Below are 17424 nucleotides of genomic sequence, written 5' to 3' on the forward strand. Positions count from 1 at the left end.
AAAGAAATAAATATAAAAAAATGACAGGAGACCTTTCACACATCTTCCAAGACTAAGATTTTATGACTGAACAAACTAGACCCAGAATAGAAGAGATTTATGGAAGTCAAACTGGTTGGACAAGACTGGCAGGATCCATTATTTTGTTAGGCAAATTCAGCCAGGTGTTTCCATGAAAACCAAGAAACCAGAAGTAGCAGGACATTTTCTATCCCCTCCCTACCTAAAAAGAGAAGACAAAACAGTTCTCTGAGCAAGAGTGACTTGAAGGATGAGATATTAGACTCTATCAGGAATAACATCATTTTGGAGAATTGATATGGGTGAAAGAAGTGGAGTGACTATCTGAAGCATGAAAACTGAGTAGTGTCATGCCTGCAGCCATCTTTCTTTTGTATCTGAGGCCTACCACACGTTTTCTATTGTGGGAGAATGGGAGGGGGGAGTGCATGGAGATATTTACTGTGTAGCCAAAACAAAAGTCTTTCTAGAAAGCCAAGGTCATCCTTTGTCTCTGCACTGCTGCACCTGACTGGAACTGGATGAGTGGAACTGCCAGCAGGGCAGTGGGAGATTGGACCATGTGATGGATGTGGGTGTGGGGGCAAGATCTTGAACTTTCAACTGGGTGGGAAAACTGGGAAGCCTTCAGATTCGGGTTTTCCCAGATGTGCCAACATGGCTCTCTTAATAAATTGGAACTTTGAGCAATACTCTGCCTTGGACTCTGATTTACTTTTGGATGCTATTTGGAATCCTGACAAGTAGCTTCATTGGGTTCAGTACAGTGGTGGGATTCAGCAGGTTTGCACTGGTTCAGGTGAACCGATTGTTAAATTACACCCCATCCCCTGCTATCCAAGTGGATCCTGGGTCCTGCGCTACGATGGAAAAACAGGCAATGGAGTAGCAGGTGCGAGTGAATGAGAAGGCAATTTTCCCTTTTTCCTCTCCCTGCTCCTCCTTCTTCCCTCTTGCCAGCTGCTCCATTGCCCATTTTGCCCTTGCAGCATAGCGTAGCGCAGCACAACTAAGCCCAGCCCAGCATCTAGGATCCACTTTAATAGCAGGGGTCCGGGGGGTGGGTGTAATTTCACAACCGGTTCTCCCAGAGTCAGATTGGCTGTCATGGGAGGCTTGTCCCACATGTATGACCGAGTTGGAGGATGGGGATGGGACACGCCTCCCATGACAGCCAACCTGATTCTGGGAGAATCGGTTGTTAAATTATTTGAATCCCACTACTGGTTCAATCTATATATTTTATAAACAAGCACAAATATTTCAGTGTGCCAATAGGTGGCAGAAGGACTGGCAGAACGAGGTGGAGAGGTGAAAAGAGGGATCAACCTAAAATCCCTATGTAACCACCAGTGACGTGCGGTGAGCTTTATGGCTGGTGAGGCAGCAATTGTTTTAGACTTGTGGACTTCAACTCCCAGAATTCCACAGCCATGCTCAGTTCCGATTTAAAGCGATAGCATTTTTCCCCCTTGCAAAGTAAGTTTTCCCATTCTTTTTCTTCTCCCTCCCCCTCCTTCCTCCCTCTCTCCCTCCCTCCCCCCTCTCTCAAACAGACACACACACACAGAGAAGTTGGATCCCTCTCTCACTCACTCACTCTCAAACAAACACAAACACAGAAGTTGGATTGGATATATTTTCCAAAGGCTTGAAAGCAGCTCCTCTGCCATTCCCCACCCACCCACCATTCCCCTGCTGCCTTCCAATCGGGGCCTTTGATTGCAGATGAATCACGTTGCCTTTTCAAACTTGTAATCAGTGAAGCTGGGCTTATATACTTTTATCCAGCTGTGTGTGTGTGTGTGTGTGTGTGTGTGTGTGTGTGTGTGTGTGTGTGTGTGTGTTTGAAAAGGCAACGTGGTTTTGTATGCAATCAAAATTTTTGAATTCCTCCCCCCTCCCCACACACGCACCTTTTCCAGCTGTTTCAGAGACGATTTCAACTCTGTTTCTCCCTGCCCTGCCCTGCCCTCCCCTCATGAAAGGCCAGAGCTCTGTCAGACTGAGCTAGTTGCTCCCAGAGAACTCTAAAAAGCCTCTAAAAATGCCCTTTACAGGAGGCGAGAGAATACGTGCCTCATTTGCATAAGGCATTTTTTGCTTGTTAACCCTTGGTTATCTCTTAAAAGGCAAAAAATTCCTTATGCACAGGAGGCCCCTAGTTCTCTGGCCTCCTCCTATAGTTAACACAAAGCACTGTTCCAAGTCACTGTGAATCTGGCAGCAACTACCTTGGCTTTAATTATTTTTTTAAAAAATCTTTAAAATTCTTTTTCTTTTCCTCATGACTGGTGAGGCCACGCCTCCCTTGCCTCTAGTGACTGCACATCCCTGGTAACCACAATCTAAGTTCAACACCCCCCCCACCCGAGTGCCATTGACCTTTATCTAACTCGAACCAAGTGCTGATTGTTTGTTGACAAGATTCTTGCTCCATTGGCTGTTTAGCAATGAGTCAGTTAAATTGAACCTTCATATATGGACCTGGTTTTTCACATCTGACCCAGAATAACACCAGAATACATAATATATTTTTGGAATGCTTGACAGTTTAAAAAAAAAGGGATATGTGATATAATAGTTGGGTACTATGAAGATTTTGGGATTCAACCTTTTTTAAAATATAGTAAAAGACTGATTTATCAAATCTTGATTCAAGAGATTTTGCAAATAATAGACCAAATTTCCACATGTGCACACACTATAATGATATCATTATACAAATTATATAATTGACATGATTTTCGTCAATGTATTCATTCATGTAATGACATTATTTTCCTAATTATGCCATCATGCCAAATGTTGTAAATGAATATGAATGTAGTCATTTGTATCATACCACTAGTTTGCAATTTAATTGAGCAACAGTCTTCATCCATTAGACATTCCCAGATGTTTGTCCAAGTCAGTTTTCAGAGCTAGTGGCTGCATTTAGAGCCAAGGTGGCGCAGTGGTTAAATGCAGCACTGCAGGCTACTGCTAGATCAGCAGGTCAGCGGTTCAAATCTCACCGGCTCAGGGTTGACTCAGCCTTCCATCCTTCCGAGGTGGGTAAAATGAGGACCCAGATTGTTGGGGGCAATATGCTGACTCTCTGTAAACCGCTTAGAGAGGCCTGAAAGGCCTATGAAGCGGTATATAAGTCTACTGCTACTGCTATTTACCCAAGCAGCAAGTCTTAATTTCATTTATAATCCCGGTTGTTTTGGTAGCCAGCATGGTGTACTCAAAATTGGCAGCTAGGTTTCATGTTATTTTGAAGCACAAATATATCACAAAATTGCAATGGCAGATTAAAACAGAATTTAAACGATGCAAAACAAACCAAAGAGAAATCCCAAAACTGTGCTTTGTCCAACCTCAACATCCACTCCCAAATTCCTGACCCTGCCAGTCTTTGCTTTAGCTGGAATATTAAATGTGGCTCCCAAGAATGAAACAATGTCCATCACTGTCCTATGTTGCATATAACTTCACCTCCAAAACCTCTTTTTGAAGGATTTGTTCTTGTATTTGTGAAGTCTAGAATCATCACAGGGCTTCCCAAAACATTAGTTCAGCTGGGAGTATAGGCCTGTAGTTCTTCAGAACTCGTTACTTATATGTCAGAGTAGTAGTGAAAAGGCTCCTACACATAGAAAAACTGACCCTTTTGGTTACTCCATTTGAGACCAGCAGGTTGAAGCGAACTCGAGTTCAAAACCTCAAGGACTGAAGACTGAGTCATTTCAAATTCACCATTCCAGATTGTTAGGCAAAGTAAAAAAAAAAAATCTGTTTGATAAGACCACAGTTCATTCTTGTGCCAAAATTCATTTTATGCTACTCTATCTTCTTAGGAACGCAGCCCTCCATTTCCAGAATTTCAGGCCATCCATCATACTTGTTTGTCTCCTTATTGTTTTTCAAATGCTGTAGAAAAAGAAAAAAAGAGAAAAAAAATGAGGCACTTGCTTTGGATAGTTATACTTTTCAACAAATAGGAATATGGATTCCACAAAACCAAAGCATTAACTTCTTCATCTCAGTAGCTGGTAGATATTTCTTCCTAAGCAGAGGTGGTATTCAGCCAGTTCTGGCAGGTTCTGGAGAACCAGTAGCGGAAATTTTTAAGTAGTTTGGAGAATCGGCAAATAGGCTGGCCCCGCCCCTGCTGCCTCCCAGCTGATCTTCTTTTGTTGCCCTGAATAGGAGAACGGAGCTGGAAAGCAGGTTAGTGGGGTGGGAAGGGAATGGGGATTTTGCAGCATCCTTCCTCTGCCATGCCCACAAAGCCACACCCACAAAGCCACACCCACAAAGCCACACCCACAAAACCACACCCAAAAAACCAGACCCTCAGAGCTGGTAGTAAATCTTTTTGAATCCCACCACTGTTCCTAAGTATTACACTAGGTAGTCCATGACTTACGACCACAATCGACCCCAAAATTTATGTTGCTAAGTGAGAAATTTTGCTCCATTTTACAACTTTTCTTGCCACATTTGTAAAGTGAATGACTGCTGTTGTTAAATTAGTAACATCGTTGTTAAGCGAATCTGGTTCCCCCCCTTGACTTTGCTTGTCAACAGGTTACATAAGGTGATCACGTGACCCCGGGACACTGCAAACGTCATAAATGCGAACCAGTCATCAAGCATCCAAATATAAATCACATGACCATGGGGATGCTTTAACGGTCATAAGGGTGAAATACGGTTTATAAGTCACATTTTTCAGTACCGTTGTAATTTTGAATGGTCACTAAATGAACTGTTGTAAATCGAGGACAGCCTGCAGTTTTAAGAGCAACAGGTTGCTAAAAACCCAGATTACAACCATGTGACTCCAAGGTGGTGGTGTGGCATTTTGTGATGCTCAGAAGTGCTTTGCAGGCTATAAATTATCCTTTCTAGGGCCATTGTTGTTGTTTTTTTGAAAAGTTTTTTTATTGTTTTAATTGAACAAAAACACAAAATAAGAATCATCCTTCATTACATCTTTATAGAAAGTGTGTCGATTGGTTACAAATACATTTTGTGCGTTTCTTCCAAAATCATTACTTATACTTCATTCATATTGAATTGTACATTTTAAATCAAAAATCTTTATGTATTTTACTATCAGTGTACCACAATTCTCATTTAACTACAATTATTTAAACGTGCTTTTATCTGAAATCATTTGTATTTAAAGACACAACCACCTACTGGCATTCATTCTGGGGCCATTGTTAATTCTAGGACCCGGATTGTTGTTGGGGGCAATATGCTGACTCTGTAAACTGCTTAGAGAGGGCTGAAAGCCCCTATGAAGTGGTATATAAGTCTAACTGCTATTGCTATTGCTATATTGCTATTCTAACCTTTGTTAACTCAACGGTCATAAACTGAAGATTACCACCAGAGATAAAAGACAGAGATAGAGCAATATAGAAATGTTAGCTTCTAAGAGGAAAAAAAAAAGCAGGCAAGCCAGCCACAGGGCAATACTACTGAAAATCTTAATTCCAGAGGTGTGAAGGAACGTGGGTTGGATTCAGAGAAGCAGAAGAGTAAAAAGTAAAAGAGTTATAAAAAATACCCAAGTTCTAGGAAAGTACAAAGTATAAGAAAGGAACTTGAAACAACTCACCTTGATTGTGCTAGGTATAAATCGAAGCAGAGGGGGGCTTGGACAGATTCTGCTACCGTACCTTAAACCAGGGGTGGGCTTCAAAAGTTCCAGCAACGGGTTTGCTGCCTCGTTGCTGGCTAGGCGTGGCCATGGTGGGCGTGGCCTAGTCGGCCTCCTGCACCACAGCCAGGGGGGGGGATTTTTTGCCTCCCCCCAAGCTCCGGAAGCTTTCTTTGAGCCTCCGGGAGGGCAAAAACTGCTTCTCCCAGGCTCCAGAGACCCTCTGGAGGCTGGAAACAGGCTCGTTTCCGGACCTCCATTAGGCTCGATTTTTGCCCTCCCTGAGCCTCCATGCGGCCCTGCACTTACCTTGTATGATGAAAAGACCACGTGGAGACTCCTGGGAGTGGTGGGGTGGGAGGGATGGAGTGGGCGGAGCCAGCCAGGGATGGCATTTGTGGGTTCATCGAACTGGGCAGAATCCTAGCTACAGGATCGTCCGAACCTGTGCGAACCCCCAGCAGCTCACCCTTGTCCTAAACCACATGAAAGCTCATCCCAAGATACTTTTTTTTTCTACCTTTGGCTAAATCTAAGGGCTGACAAGAATACCTGCCACGGGAATGGACCAGATTAACCCAGTTTTGGGAGCTGACATTAACAAAGGATTTCCCCTTTGCCAGGAAAGGGGATTTCCTGTTCTGTCATAGTCCTAATAGTCAATGGATTGGAGGGGGGTTAGGATTTTTTGGATTCTGCCATTTTCTTAAGTAACCACATAAGATCACTTGGGATTATAGTATTGTTACCACAACGCACCTGTTCAAATGGACTTTTGTCTTTGAGTCCGCTCCCACCAAGGAATATCCAGTTGTCTCGAAAACCCAACTGTGAAGCGTATTTGCTTCCTAAGTCAGAAAATAACTTCCGGGCTTCATCATTTAGCCTGAGAGACAGAAAATCATTTTGTCATATTTTTTCCTTTAACACAGCAATTCAAAGTGTGGAGGATAACAGCGGCAGAATTAGCAAATTGATCAATGCAACACTTCAGGCTTTCAGAAGATGGCAGAAGACCAGTGGTGGAATTCAAATAATTTGACAACTGGTTCTCTGCCCTATTGACCAGCTGGGTAGGCGTGGCTCAGTGATCATGTGACTGGGTGGGCGTGGCCAACTCAACATCACTCACTTTGATGGGCACTTCGCCTTAGCTGTTACAATGTAATAAGGGTTAACCGGAGAGGCAGTTTCTGTAAGCAGGGGAATAAAGGTTAGGCTAGAAACAACACCAGAGTGTTTCCTTTCTGCCTTCCTTACAGGATTAGCCCTGTAAAGTGGAAAAAAACAAAAGGAGATTTCTTCCAACAACCAGTTCTCCGAACTGCTTAGAAAGTTAACAACCGGTTCTCCCGAATAGATGCAAACTGGCTCAATCCCACCACTTCAGAAGATCCATCTATACAATGCTAATTCAGACTGCAGATAGTTTCTCCTTATTTTCTGTCAACCAAATCTGTTGCATAAAATATTTTCTCTTTTAGCTATTTCCATTCATCTATGCAACAACTCTGTGGTTCCCAGAGCCAAAGGTTTTAGGAGCTTCCCTCTCCATCCAGGCAGACGGAGAAGAGAAACACTCTTAAATTTTCCGTTTGTAGGCTGTCTGTCTCTATTTTTCTTTTTCTTTGCTATTTTTCAGGAAACTATCAAAACAGGATGTTTTGAATTGAGATTCTGAATGCTCTTAAGTTGGTGTGAGACAAAGAAGAACAAACAGATTTTGCATTCATCCCAAACCATCCTTTTCCAGAAAAGTAGAAGCAGGACTGTGAGATGATTTTAGCCAGGAATGAATCAACCTCCCTCCCTCCCTCCTTCTTATCCAACATTTGTTGCTGATATACTCCTATATACCCTGGAGTTACTTCCATTAGACTGCAATATGCTTAAAGGTAAAGGTTCTCCTGGCACATATTATGTGCTAGTTGTTCCCGACTCTAAGGGGTGATGCTCATCTCCGTTTCAAAGCCGAAAAGCCAGCACTGTCCGAAGACATCTTCGTGCTCATGTGGCCGGCATGACTAAAAAGCGCACAGGACACTGTTGCCTTCCCACCAAAGGTAGTCCCTATTTTTCTACTTGCATTTTTACATGCTTTTGAACTGCTAGATTTGCAGAAGCTGGGACAAGTAATTGGAGTTCACATCATTAGGTGGCACTTGGGATTCGAACTGCTGACCTTCTGACCTTTCTGATCAACAAGCTCAGCATCTTAGCCACTGAGCCACCTCGTCCCTTTGCATCATAGAGAATAGTTTATTGTCATTGTACGTATATGCACAGTATACCCATACAACAAAATTCACATAACACCCAGAGACCAGGCCCAACACACATGACAATCACCCCCCACATCCCAAAAATTCCCTGCCCCTAAACCACCCAAGCATCCTTAGGACATACTTAGGACAGCACTAGAATACTACAGCACTAGCAATCCAAATTGCTTTACTGTTCATTTAAATAAGGTAAAATTTTAGCACAACATCTTCCCATATTTCTGCAGCTGAAAAAAACCTTCAGAGCCATTTATAAATGTGATATCTTGCAACTTACAGAAGCATGTCTTCAAACATTATATATATATTGTATATATACATACACACACACACATGAAGGTCTTGGTGTATTTGGGTCTTTTCCTGTGTAAGATTGAGAGTATCTGAGAGTAAATTGAACACTTCAACAAGAGAATAATTATGGAAGCCATCAAAATAGAGAAACACCCCCACAATATGAATAACCCTGATGATACCTCCCGCCTACCAGACATCTAGAAACTAGCCCTAGTCAACAAACGAGTCCCAGCCACGAAAACTGACACCGGACCCAGAACAACACAGGACGCAATCATCAATCACCCTCACCAGACTCAAACCCAAACCCATCCCATAGATCAGATGCAACCACCATCCAGAAGCCAAACCACGGTGGCATCACCAACTGCTGCACCCCCCTCTGACCCCCACACAAAGTAAACAGACACACTCCATGAACATATGTCCAGACTGCAAACTCAGAGCCAAACAAAAGCCTGGGATGTTACACCATAGCCATCTGCTCAGGACATTACACCATAGAACTCAGGAAGTTACAACACAGCCAACCCCACAGGAGGTTGCAGCACAGGACTCAGGATATCACTACAATAGAACTCAGGATGTCACCACACAGCCCATTACCCAGGTCGTTACAACACAAAAGAACAATAGGCACACAGCCAGTACCTCAGCCACACAGGATGTTATGAAACAGCTGACTAATCTGTTTCATCAACTCCATCAACTAATCAAGATGTTACCACACAGCCAACCAATCCGCTTACAGCAACAAAGCCAGCACTCCACACACCCCCACCAATATTTATAGAAAGACGGCAGCTCCGATCACGCTTTGCTCGCACAAGCACGAAGCCAAAAGCACCAGCCTGAAGATGGTGAGTGGGACCTTGTTGAAACATTGCCAAGATACTCTTAATCTTACATGGGAAAAGACCCGAATATGCCAAGACCTGCATACCTGTACCCATGAAAATCTATGAAAACACACACACACACACACAAAATTGCCCACAAATTGCTTTAAAAGTAATGCTTGTTACTTTTCTTTCTGTATAAATAAACTATATATATAAACTATATAAATAATAAGCAGAGCAACAAAGAAAAACACCTCTGGAAATTACATTATAATCAAAAGAATTCCATAATAATTGACTGCATTTTTTGAAATTTGTCTTTTTTCTTGCTCCTTTGTTGAAAAAAAGACAAACGGAAATACCGATATGCAACACATTATCAATAATCTCAAATGCTGCCAAAAGTGAGTACATATCATTTTACTTTCCAGTTTTGTCGAATTATTCCTTTAGCCAAATCCAGGCTGCCAAGACCTACAGTGCATGCCATCTTGATCAATTTTAGAACTGTGGCTCTAGCTAAGAGCAATGCAAGCACCTTTCAAACAACAGTTGATCTAGATTCATAGTAATAAATCTGCCAACATTAGTCCAAAACATGATGCTAATAGGATAAGACCAAAACAAATGAGTTAACATTCCTATTCCTGAGTTAGACATCCAGTAATAGTAATGAATAACTAACATTTACTAAGCATTTTTTGAGATATCCATTATATTTCAACAGTGATACTATTATATTCATGTCCTGTTAAGATCCTGGAATCATATTTATGTGGTACAATGCAATCCTTCACTGCTTTATCAGAACAGGATATTCAAGTTTGTTACTTCAAAGGTCATGGAAATAATATAAATACCCTTGATTTCCTTTGACTGTTTCTGGTTTAGCAACTACAGAATCTCCAACTATTTCAAAAAGGCAATTTTTGAAATTTATTCCATAGTTTGCATGTCAATTGAAAGTAATGTGATTATTCAATATTATTCAAGATGGACAGTGATTAATATTTGTATGTATTTATATGTAAAGAGTATAAGTATATACATATGTATATATATAGCATGTCTATATGTGTGTTATGTATGTGTATACTTTTAAAAGCAGGCAACAGAATTTCATTTTTAATGTGTGCCAGTGTGTCTTTAATACAAATGACAATAAAGGTTATCTTACCATTTATCTCTTAATAAATAAAAGAACATAGTGAATAAGTTCTCTCATAATATACCTTGAGGTTGTATTCATCTTAGTTGCGCTCATGTTATTTCATATTGTTGGAATTCATTGTTGGAATGTATTTTTGTACAACAGCTATAGTAGTATTCAGCCAGTAGATGGCAGTGTTTACAAGTTTGACTCTATGATATATACTCTATGTTCTTTTGTTCTAAATAGAGTTTCCTGTTTCCTGTTACAGTTAAAATAGTTAAGCAGTAAAACACCTGGTGACTGTACACTCTGTTTGAGCTGTGGTGCTATATATTGAAGTAGTATATGAATCAATATTGGCTAGTTGCTTTTATGTTTCTATATAATTGTTACTGATTAAACCAATATTTGCTGTTTGCTTCTGATACGTTATAATGCTAGAAATCATTTCTTAAGAATTAAGCTTTGTTATTGGCTTCTGTTTATATTATTGTATACTGTCAGAAATTAATTGTTTTCTAGCCTAGCAAATTGTAACCTTAATACTGGATGGCATTATTGGAAATGTTATCTCACTGCTGCATCTTGCTTCTATTCTTGGCTTCAAAGCTAGGCACATCATTGAAAACATAGAAGAAATTGTTACACGGGAATGTCAGGCTGCATAGATAAAGAAACCAAACTAGGGAATTCTCCTGGCTCATAAATCCTTAAAGCATTCTGCCGAAAAACAACTTGGCAAAGGGGAGCTGCCACCCCCTACACAAGGCTGTAGGAATACTCCATAGATAAGGTAGACAGAGACAGGAGCTTGAACAAAAGAACGCTTTAAAGATTATGTTGGTAACGACTCTTTGTCTCTGATTGGATAGACTTTGTTTCTATCTGCCTAGAATGTATATAATACTCTGAGCCACTCTTGCAGCGTGTGGTTATTCCTTACATGCATTTGTTTGTATGTTTTGGATATAGTTTTGTCACCCAGCTTTTACTATGGCCATAAATACTTTTTGCAAGCCTCGAGTCTTACTCTTTGGCATTTCAGTGGCTCGGGGAAACCGCTGGAACCTTACAATATGAACAGAATTTGTAGCACGTATTCAATATACAAGGGAATTCTAGACCATCTGTCTTGTTTTCTCTGCATCAAAAGGATATTAACAATTGAGAACTTGATCTTAGAGTATTTTGAGGATCACATAATGCTTACATCACTAACAAGAACTTTTAAATATGGATCTCCTTGTGTATTATTTCTATGTAAACAAATTACACCACAAAGTTAATTAAATGAAAGAAGTACTTCAGTAGTTTACTTACTTTGTTGCTGGGTCATCATAAGAGGCAAGGAGCATAAGGGTGCCTTTGCTCATTCCTTTCATAAAATTTAGCAAATGTTTAATATCTTACGGAGAAAACCAAGAAAAAAAAGTCTGTGAATTACTTGTTGTGAACTTCTGATATATATAGAAAATATAACTAACAAAGGAGATCACAGTCTTTCTTAACGAATAATGTAGTACTCCCCCCAAGAAATAAAGCAACCAAATGCAATAGGTCAGCTTCTGCCTTCCAGATGTTGGCTGCACTGTTTAGAGGGTTCTGTATACAAGAATAATCCCATAGACTGATCCAACCTGCTTTGCTTTGAGATAGGCATAATAGACTGCCTATGGAAATAGGTACAATAGACTACAATGGAAATAGGTACAATAGACTGCCTATGGAAATAGGTACAATAGACTACAATGGAAATAGGTACAATAGACTACAATGGAAATAGGTACAATAGACTACAATGGAAATAGGTACAATAGACTACAATGGAAATAGGTACAATAGACTACAATGGAAATAGGTACAATAGACTACAATGGAAATAGGTACAATAGACTGCCTATGGAAATAGGTACAATAGACTACAATGGAAATAGGTACAATAGACTACAATGGAAATAGGTACAATAGACTACAATGGAAATAGGTACAATAGACTACAATGGAAATAGGTACAATAGACTACAATGGAAATAGGTACAATAGACTACAATGGAAATAGGTACAATAGACTACAATGGAAATAGGTACAATAGACTACAATGGAAATAGATACAATAGACTACAATGGAAATAGGTACAATAGACTAAAATAACTATAGAAATCCAACCTGGAGGTTACCCAGTTTATGAGTTTTAGCCTGTATTCAGAAGTTACAAGGAACTACAGAAGTATAATTAATATTAACCATCTCAACAATTTCTTTGCTTTATGAAAATTTTCTTGAACATTCAACTTTCCTTAACTCTCAGAGTTCCACTATTAATACATAACGGATTAACAAATTCACATACCTCCAGAATACATGTCAAAGATATCTGTTTTGATGAGTTTTCCCGTGGTTCCTGGAGATTTTAAATGAAACACAAGTTTAAATGAAACATGTTTATAAAGTACATGCACTTAGTTCAGTCTCTGGAATAATGGAAAAATGAAATAAAAATGTCAAAGGGTAACATTAATTGGTTATCAGGAGTGGAACGTGATTTCAACATGAGTGGAAGTATATGATAATAATTGTTTTACAGCATACTTTGCATTGTCCCTTTTGTCCTGTTGCTAAAACTGCGAAAGACAGGTTTTATGCTTGTTCTTGGAACATGGCCAAAATCTACAAAATGGATACAGATTATTTTAAAAGAAATACGCATTCAAAGTATGAGGAAACATGTAAAGATGGATGATAAGTTTTCCAGGATGTTGAAAATAACTAATAAGAATTACTTCTTATGGGCAAACAATTCTGCTTTGCTTCTAACCAAAAAATCTTGTAGATTTTTGAATCAATACTCAAGTGACGCTGAATCCCAAAGAAGGTGAATGTATAAACCTGAAAATGTTGCCACTTTCTAACAGTATTTGAATCTTCCAGTTATCAGAATATAAATTGTGTATCCTTCACTAAAGTAACTCAATAATCAAATACTGTAAAGCTTGACTTCAAGCAATTTGTAGGAAACTCTAGTAAATATTTAACAATATTAACTATTGCCACAGTCCTGCCTATGGACAATTGCTACAAGCAGGAGCTGTAAGATTTCTTCCTCTTCAAAATGGTGTTTGTTAAATTGATAATTATTTGTAAAAATGTCATACTTTGGGCCCCAAGTCTGCATTCTCCTCCCTTCTGTGGATTCAGAGGCCTCTCCAAATTGTACTAGCATAGGTGTCAGGTCTGCAGCCATCTTTTCTTTTGGATCTTTGGCCTGCCACACTTCCTATTATTCTACTATGCATTTTCTATTGTAGGAAAATGGGAGGGGGGATTGTTAGATGCTGTGTAGCCATAACAAAACTCTTTCTAAAAAGCCAAGGTCATCCTTTCTCTTTGCAACTCTGCACCTGACCGCAACTGGATGGGTGCAACTGCCAACATGGCAGTGGAAGATTGGACTATGTGATGGACTTGTGGGAGTGGGGGCAAGACGTCAACTTTCAACTCGGTGGGGAAAACTGGGAAACTTTCAGATTTGGGTTTTCCCAGATGTGCCAACATGGCTCTCTTAGTAAATTGGAACTTTGAGCAATATTCTGCCTTGGACTCTGATTTACTTTTGGATGCTATTTGGAACCCCGACAGTAGGGCTGTCAAACTCCCAGCCCACGGACCAGATGCATCAAATGCTGGCCACGCCCATGCCTGGTTTAGCGAAGGGGGGAAAAAGTCCCAATATGTCATGTGATGCTGCCGTGACGATTTGCGTTTGACACCCCTGACCTAGTGGAAATTTTGAAAAAACTCTTGAATGTGGAATACTTTAAAAGTTTGTTTTAAATCCTGAAATAGATTTCATACAAGTTCAGAAACAAAGAGAAAACCCGATTTCAGAAACAGGAAATATCAAAGCAGGCCCACACACTTTGTGTCATTCCCCATTTTCCATTTTGGCAAGGCCTTACTAAAAAAAAAAATGTCATGCTACACACCCTCAGACCAGCTAATAAAGACTGCAATTCTCTTCTGCTGAATTTTGCATCAATCGATTCACAAAAATGTGTGCAAACAACGACAAAAAAGCATACCACTATATGCATACTGTAAACCCCCTTTGCACTGCGGCAACTAATTGAGAAACTACTAAAGGTATGAATAAAGCTGGTGACCTATTTGTGGTTCGCCCATGATCAAAATCGCACACAGCATAGCCACCTTTGTTGCCAGCTCAGATATGCTTTCTGATATGTAGACAACAGCAGTGGGTTCTGGACCCCATTGCAACCAATATGCTGCGCATGGGGCTGGGCATCCTAGATGGGCACATGCACTGCACGCGCATGCTTACTCTATTGCCCTGCGACACCCAGCTGTTTGGTGGAGATCACGCAGACACCGCATGCTGTGCACATCCCTTTGGTCAGTTCTGTTACAAACAGCTATGGAACATAGGTGGGCGGGTGGGCCAAATGAGCCACCATACCAGTATGATGGTCGCTGCTCCCAGCTACTACTGGTACCGCCGTACCTGGTCGTACCGCCCGGGACCCACCACTGGTAGACAAGATGGTGATAACACTGTTGATGATGCTACAGTATGTACAATTCCACCACATATGTGTGCATCAGGCACATGATTGTTTATATCTAGAGATATACTTTTTACTATGCCTTTTAGAGTAATTAGGGCAATTGGTCTTTCTGTACTTCTGCTGCACTGTATTGCAACCATTCAAATTCTGCTCATTTTTTTTTTTCAAATATATTTTATTCATTTTCACATTCCATTTTACAGTCACTTATATACTGGATATTTGCTATAAGAAAAGAAATAAAACAAAATAAAAAAGAAAACACAACTCATCATTCACAACCCCACCTGACACTTCCATTCTCCATACACCCCATCTTCCCCCTCCAACTTTCCTTTCCTCCCTCTAACACTCCCCTCCTACTTCCCTTTCCCCTCAAACCTTCCTTCTCCCCTTACTCCCAGCACGCCCTCCTTACATTCCCCTTACTCCTTCCTTACTCCTCCCTCTGCTCATTTATTTTTATTTACTAAGCTATTCCAGTCTTAACTGACTCAGAAGGATATGGCTTTTTTTTGCCACTTGTAATCTTAGGGCCTCCTAGGACTTTCATCCCATGTATAGATCTTGAATAGCTACAAGTTCCTTTTTATCTACAAAGACATGTTATGTCTGATCGGACTTTCCTTTCTGGTCTGCAGTCTCACAGTAGGAGACGGCCCAGGGATTTTGTCTCATTAACCGTATCTGTTGCTCCTTTTCTTAGTATTAATTTTTATTGAAGGATTAATTTTTATTGAAAGGATAAAAAAGTTGGACTTTTTTATCCTTTCAGTCTGCTTAACAGTATATCGCGGATCCCTTCTTTCCACTCTCTATCCTTTCTAATCATTAAAACTAAGTTTGTTTTATTTTCCATTTTCAGCAACAAAAAGTGGGGGGGGGATTCTGTCACTTGCAGATATATTGTTATCTTATCCCTAATCGAACAAGTCAATTTTGATATCTCTGAAAATTCTGTTATCTTCACCAACCGTTCCCTCGTTGTGAGAATGTATGATTAAGCTACAGGTAAAGTTTATGAAGTCTTTAACAGTGCCAAAGTCCATTGGGCTTGCCAGATGTCATACTATTTTCTCAAGGCTAGCTTAATTATCATAAAAATGATATTGTTTTATGATTCCAGAGTATTGTCTCTTTTCTCTTTCATAATCAGAGCAGCCCATTTTTGAAGGGTAGAAATAGATTATGTTGGAGTCCTTGGTGCTCTCTGAACCTGGGTGTTTCATTACCAACTAGATATCATTTTTAATGCACATCATCACCCTCAGTTGGTAACTGATGATGACACCTAGTTGGATAATGAAATGTCTGCAGGCAAACAACCAAGCTCAGAGAGCGCACGAAGGACTCCATAGTTCAGTGATGGCGAAACTTTTAGAAACCGAGTGCCCAAACTGCTCACACACGCAGGCCCAAACTAAAAGGTGTGAATGCATGCACAAACATGTTCAGGATTGCAGGGAGATGCATGCATGCGCAGCAGAGACCCAAAGACTAGTTGACCGGTGGGAGGTGAGGCATCCCAATACCAGCGCCCCGACAAAACCTTTTTCTTTCATGAGCTTCTGTTTCATCGTTTGCAGGGAAACAGAATAGCAATAGCAATAGCAGTTAGACTTATATACCGCTTCATAGGGCTTTCAGCCCTCTCTAAGCGGTTTACAGAGTCAGCATATCGCCCCGACAGTCTGAGTCCTCATTTCACCCACCTCGGAAGGATGGAAGGCTGAGTCAACCTTGAGCCGGTGAGATTAGAACCGCTGAACTGCAGATAACAGTCAGCTGAAGTGGCCTGCAGTACTGCACCCTAACCACTGCGCCACTTCGGCTCTGGAAATCTCTGCCATGGAAATCTAACCTGGGTCAACGACGCATGTGCCAAAAGAGAGGGCTCTGTGTGCTACTTCTGGCACGGGTACCATAGGTTATCCATCACGGCCATAGTTCAACCTTGGTCTACATATATTCTCTTCTATTGGAATGAATTACTTTGTTCTTCACTCACATGCCTCCCAATGTGAATGTGACCTCTTGGCATTTTTAAGCATGCTTTTCCTTCTGATGTTGCCTCAGCTGCTCTTGTCTTCTTTGGTTGGTGCATTTCGCTTTGTCAGAGCTAATTCCTGCAGTTCATTAGCTACATTTCACAGGGGCAGGAATAAACCGCATTTAAATTAATGGTTAACAGGATTTCTAATATCTTCTAATACCTAACAGCACAATGACTTTCATACTTGTCCTGTAAATAGAAAGTTGCTCATTTGAAACCTGGCAAAAGCATTGTCCTTTACAAGAAAAAAAAAAAGCACTATTTTTCCCATGAACTACCTACTTTTCCCTTTCCTTTTTTAAAAAAGTATTAAATGAATTCAGTGGTGTACCACTTCAATATTTTCCTAGTCATTTGGAACAGAAGGGTTTCAGCTGTATTGCCCTGTGAATTAGCCAACGAACTGTTGGGGTTAGCTTGTAAGGAATTGAAATCAGGGGTGGGATTCTATCGGTTTAACAACCGGTTCGCTGAGCGTGCGTGCACAATTTACAGAGAAACCACCTTCCGCAGCAATCCACTCTGCTGC

General features: G+C 40.5%; 1 protein-coding gene across 2 annotated transcripts in view; it reads right to left on the reverse strand.

The window, feature by feature from the left end:
• Positions 1 to 3572: 3572 nt before the first annotated feature.
• FAM3D (FAM3 metabolism regulating signaling molecule D) overlaps positions 3573 to 17424 on the reverse strand; it is a 40740-nt gene continuing 26888 nt past the window's right edge. For both annotated transcript variants that reach the window (XM_087708779.1, XM_087708778.1), the window contains 4 exons: positions 12610 to 12660; positions 11578 to 11662; positions 6443 to 6569; positions 3573 to 3939 (listed from right to left, as the gene is read on the reverse strand). In XM_087708779.1, coding sequence (XP_087564905.1) covers positions 3850 to 3939; positions 6443 to 6569; positions 11578 to 11662; positions 12610 to 12660 — 353 coding nt within the window. In that variant the 3' untranslated portion in view covers positions 3573 to 3849. The remainder of the gene's footprint in view (positions 3940 to 6442; positions 6570 to 11577; positions 11663 to 12609; positions 12661 to 17424) is intronic.

The sequence above is a fragment of the Thamnophis sirtalis genome, unplaced genomic scaffold (assembly GCF_051295495.1).
Source record: "Thamnophis sirtalis isolate CommonGarterSnake01/CBP01778 unplaced genomic scaffold, rThaSir2_p1.2 scaffold_3, whole genome shotgun sequence".
Lineage (NCBI taxonomy): Eukaryota > Metazoa > Chordata > Lepidosauria > Squamata > Natricidae > Thamnophis > Thamnophis sirtalis.